Source organism: Ovis canadensis, chromosome 15 (assembly GCF_042477335.2).
Source record: "Ovis canadensis isolate MfBH-ARS-UI-01 breed Bighorn chromosome 15, ARS-UI_OviCan_v2, whole genome shotgun sequence".
In the NCBI taxonomy this organism is placed as follows: domain Eukaryota; kingdom Metazoa; phylum Chordata; class Mammalia; order Artiodactyla; family Bovidae; genus Ovis; species Ovis canadensis.
This window is the reverse complement of record NC_091259.1, coordinates 65,048,566-65,053,805: the sequence shown is the minus strand read 5'-3', so window position 1 is coordinate 65,053,805 and position 5,240 is coordinate 65,048,566. Positions and strand designations below refer to the sequence as shown.

At 42.7% G+C, this 5,240-nt stretch overlaps 1 protein-coding gene across 1 annotated transcript; it reads right to left on the bottom strand.

The window, feature by feature from the left end:
- Positions 1-731: 731 nt before the first annotated feature.
- On the bottom strand, positions 732-1,611 carry LOC138421341 (small ribosomal subunit protein eS1-like). Its single transcript, XM_069555501.1, has one exon. The coding sequence runs from the start codon at positions 1,590-1,592 to the stop codon at positions 798-800; it is 795 nt and encodes a 264-aa protein (XP_069411602.1). The 5' UTR covers positions 1,593-1,611; the 3' UTR covers positions 732-797.
- Between the last annotated feature and the right edge of the window lie 3,629 nt (positions 1,612-5,240).

The window sequence follows — 5,240 nt, the reverse complement described above, 5'->3', positions numbered from 1 at the left end:
TTAGTATACTATGTAAAGTACCTTGTACAATATATGACACATGGAAGATGCTTCATATATCATTTACTTATATGTACTTATGGGTAGAAGTAACATTATAGTTCCTGGCAGTAAATGAGGCTACACATTTTCCAACAAGTTGCATAACTGAGACTTCTTCATGGAATTCTCCCTGTGATGTTTTCTGCATTGTGGTGCCATTTTTTGCAAATGCTTTATGAAACATTTGGTCTTTAAAAGTTGCAGAAGTACTTTCAGATACGTGTATGTTTTATGGGATGTCAGTCATATCAAGACTTTAATGTAATTGGTTTCTTCGTTACGACTTTGCAGAACTCTTCCATGTGACTCTGATGAGGGAAAGTCTTGGTATGTCTTGGCTTTTTTCTGGCTAGGTTGGTTTGCCTAATTAAATTTGAAGTGCCGCCAATGGTGCTCCTTGGAAACTTGTTTAGGTTGTCTTTGACTGAAATGAGGGAGAGTTTGTTTCCCGTATTTCATAAGATTCAAAGAGAAAAATTAAAATTTAATAAAGTTATAATCTTATGTTAGTTTGGATTCTGAGAAATAGACAGCAAGACATAGTTAGGCAAAGGATTATTTGAGTAATAGCCTATGATAGAAAACAGGGAAGGATTCAGAGTCGGCCAGGACAGCTATCACACCACGATGTAGGTCTGACTACTGTGGCGGAGAGAGGGAAGGAAGCATCTTAGGTTGCACTGCAGTTCTTTTCTTTTTTTTTTTTTTTAACCACAAATAAGATCTTTTATTTGTCACCATTAAGAGTCTGCATTTTAAACCGATTCTTGGACTGGTGGCTCGTATCCATCAGCTCGTTCAACTTTAGCACCTGTCTCATCCCCAGTAGCTTTTCCAGAACTACTACCTTCACCATGTAGCTCCATGAGTTTTCCCAATTCAAATTTGGGCTTCTTCAGCATTTTTACTTTTCTAACGAAGACATCATGGAGTGGATAAATAGATTGGCAAGCCTTTTCTATGTCTTTTCCAATGCTATCTGGAATCAGTTTGTTGACCACCTCTTTCAGGTCGTTGGTCTGCACCTCTCGGGTCATGATCTCCATCATCTTCTTGCGGATCTGGCGCACCTGCTGGTGCTGGGCGTAAGAGGTCTTCCGAATCTGATTGTTGCGCTTTTTAGTAAAACCCACACAGAACAGACGAAGCAAGTAACCATCGGTAGTCTTGACGTCAACGTGAGCTTCAATCATGGTCTGCCATTTTTTGACCATGGAGCATATTTTGTCATGGGTAAGATCCATACCATGAAAGTTAGTCAGGCAGTTTTTGCCCTGAACATCCTCAGTAATTAGCTTGAATTTTCTAAATGCTACTTCATCGTTCTGCAGATCAGCAAGACTCACTTCAAAAACATGACCTTTGAGGCCATCAGATGCGATTTTGGTTCCTTGAGTTCTCGTGACCAACGTTTTCCCAATATTCCTTATATTGAACATAGCTGGTGCTTTCACATCATACCAATCGTTTTTAGAAAATGGGTCAACCACTTTCTTCTTGGCTCCCTTTTTGCCTCCTTTCGTAAGGCGCTTGTTCTTGCCGACCCCCATGGTGCCGCTCAGAGAGCCAAAAGGGTGCACTGCAGTTCTAAGAAAAGTTTAGTGAGGACAATGAATCCCCCACTCCAAACTGCCCTGCAGAGAAGTCCACAACTGTGGTTACTGATCTGCCTTAGAACCCCTGCCATGCTCGGTCAGGAGGGACCAGCATGTGGGAAGAGTGGCCTTGGCAGTTAATGTTTTCCCCAAGTGTTAGAGTCACAACACAATCGAAAAGGAACATACATTGCTGTATTGTGACATGCTTGACAATATTCTAAAAGCACTTTCAATTGCGAACTGAGGCTCAGGTAGGGATCAGGCCTTGGTCCTATTCTCCCAGCTCTGCCAGGTGTCCAGTGCTAGAATCCCAGGCGTTAGCCATCCTTCACATGCCTCTCCCACATTCTCAACTCTGTCTAATCAGTCACTGATTTCTGCTGATTTTACTCCTTGAATCAACGATTCCCATCTTGTGCCTGTACATTAGAATCATCCAGGGAGCTCTTAAAAATTCCAAAGTCCAGGCCACATCCCAGACCAATGAAATCATAAGCTTTTTCTGAAGCTCCCCCAAAGACTCCAATATAAAGAAAAGTTTGGAAACCACTATCTTCAATATTTTTCCAATCTGACTCTCTCATCGCTTTTCCCAGTCATTTCTCAAATGGATGATTGCACCCACCAGTTTCCTATCTGGTCACAGTGCTTGTAATCTTATCCCCTCCTGTTTATCTTATCCTCAGTGACTGTTGACCTCTCAGAAATGCAAATCTGACCTTGTCATAGGTCTGCTTCTAGCTCTCCCATGGCCCCCATACCTCCAGCATTGCCTTTAACTCCCCCCGACTCCCACCATCACCACTGCCTCTATAGTGTTATTGCATGAGACATGTCCTTCAGTAAGCAGTGTATGTGGTGATTTGCAACCTATTTGGACATGTTCCCCCTGGAAGAAGAGTGTCAGAGTATTAGAAAAGCATTCCATGTGGGCAATTTGGGGAATACTTTCACCCCGCCACTGCTTTTTCTCCCTGTCCACTTCCCACTTGACTTCTAAAGTCAAGTGGGCCTTAGGAAGCATTACTGTCAATAAAACTAGTGGAGGTGATGGAATGCCAGCTGAGCTATTTAAAATCCTAAAAGATGATGCTGTTAAAGTGTTGCACTCAATACATCAGCAAATTTGGGAAACACAACAGTGGCCACAAGACTGAAAAAAGTCAGTTTTCATTCCCATCCTAAAGAAGGGCAGTGCTCAAGAATGTTCAGACTACCAGACAATTGTGCTCATTTCCCATGCTAGTAAGGTAATGGTCAAAACCCTTCAAACATCTTCAGCAGTACTTGAATTAAAAATCTCCAAATGGCTTCAAATTGTGGTACTGGAGAAGTCTCTTGAGAGTGCCTTGGACAGCAAGGAAATCAAACCAGTCAATCCTAAAGGAAATCAACCCTGAATACCCTTTGGAAAGACTAATACTAAAAGCTGAAGCTCCAATACTTTGGCCACCTGATGCAAAGAGCCAACCCATTGGAAAACCTTTCCCCCATGCTGGGAAAGATTGAGGACAGGAGGAGAAGAGGACAACAGGGGAAGATATGGTCGGATAGCATCACCAACTGAATGGACATGAACTCGGGCAAACTCCAGGAGACAGTGAGGGGCAGGGAAGCCTGACATGCTGCAGTTCATGGAGTTGCAAAGAGTCGGACATGACTTAGCAACTGAACAACAAGAACAGCCCCTTCCACCATCCTAATGTGTGTTTTCCATCCAAGAGGTTTAACCTTAATACAGACTACAGGACTACCTTTTCATCTCACCCTGTCTCCCTAATCTCATCTTTCACCTTTGTACTTTTACTCCTTATACTCCCAACTTCTGAAAGTTCCCAGTATAAACCATGTTATCCCACCTTTTATGCCTTTGCTTATTTCATCACCCCCACCTTTTTTTTTTTTAAAGAATGATTCACCTTTTTCTTTCCCCTGCAATGCTGTCCCTTAAACTGACTTCAAGTTTTGAAAGCAGCCCCGTTAAATCTCAACTGTGGGGTTAGAGCAGCAAAGCCTCCCTTGACCCCCAATTTGGCTGAGTTGGGATTCTTCCTTCATCATCCAGGACACTGTGTACTTATCTCAATCTTGCGATGTTTTGCTGTCATTAGATGTTTGAAGGGATCTCAATTCACCTTTCTGTATGTTCTCTAGATTTAAAATTCTTAAAATACTTTGGTGTCATTTACTCAGATTGAATCCAAGTCATTCAGAATAGGGCATTATAATTAATAGAAACTAGAATCATAAAATATCAATATTGGGAGACTTTTACAGAATATTAAAAAGCAGAGACATTACTTTGCCAACAAAGGTCTGTCTAGTCAAGGCTATGGTTTTTCCAGTGGTCATGTAGGGAGGTGAGAGTTGGACTATAAAGAAAGCTGAGCTTTTGAACTGTGGTGCTGGAGAAGACTCTTGAGAGAAACTTGGACTGCAAGGAATTCCAACCAGTCCATCCTAAAGGGGATCAGTCCTGAGTGTTCATTGGAAGGACTGATGTTGAAGCTGAAACTCCAATACTTTGGCCACCTCATGCAAAGAGCTGACTCATTTGAAAAGACCCTGATGCTGGGAAAGATTGAAGGCAGGAGGAGAAGGGGATGACAGAGGATGAGATGGTTAGATGGCATCAGCGACTCAATGGACATGAGTTTGGGTAAACTCCAGGAGCTGGTGATGGACAGGGAGGTCTGGTGTGCTGCAGTCCATGGGGTCACAAAGAGTTGGACACAACTGAGTGAACTGAACTGACTGAAAGGTAATTTTATTCAATCACAGTTTTATTGTTGTATAACAAGTGAACTTGAGGAAGGTACAGTGTATCCAGATGGAAATATCCCAGCATGGAAATACAAAATTACAGCACATGCTGGAGAAAGATGGATGAGAGAAGGATGGATAAATGCTCCACGGGAAAAAGTGTAGAAAGAAAAAGATAGATAACCCATTACTAGACAACATTGGGCTTCCCAGGTAGCTGGTGCTAGTGGTAAAGAACCCATCTGCAAATGCAGGAGACATGAGAGATGTGGGTTTGATCCCTTAGTTGGGAAGTTCCCTGGAGAAGGAAATGGCAACCCACCTCAATATTCTTATCTGGAGAATCCCACGGACAGAGGAGCTAGAGGGATACAGTTCACAGGGTTGCAAACAATCTGACGCTACCGAAGCGACTTAACAGACAACTTCAGCCTTCAGGAAACATGAAGTGGTTAAGAGATGCCAGTTCAGGAGACAGAAGGTTTGCAGAAGGAGTGTTATAAAAATCAGAGTCAGAAGTGTTTTAAGAAGCAGGGAGTGACTGTGGGGCCAGTTCTCCAGGAAGGCTCAGACTATAGTGGTCCAGGGATGTTCCTGTGAATTCAGGTGGCACACCTGCTCCTGGGAAGCAGCATCCCAGGAAGAATCAGATTGGACACATTTATGGAGATCCCAACCCCTCCAGCCAGAACTTAAACCCATGTATTTCTTAACATTTTTTACATGACTCAGAAACTTTTGATAATCTGATGAATCCATCAGATCTGATGAGTCCTCAGAAAAATGCCCACAGGCACACACAATTTTACATACAACCTCTCCTAATCCACTCTACCA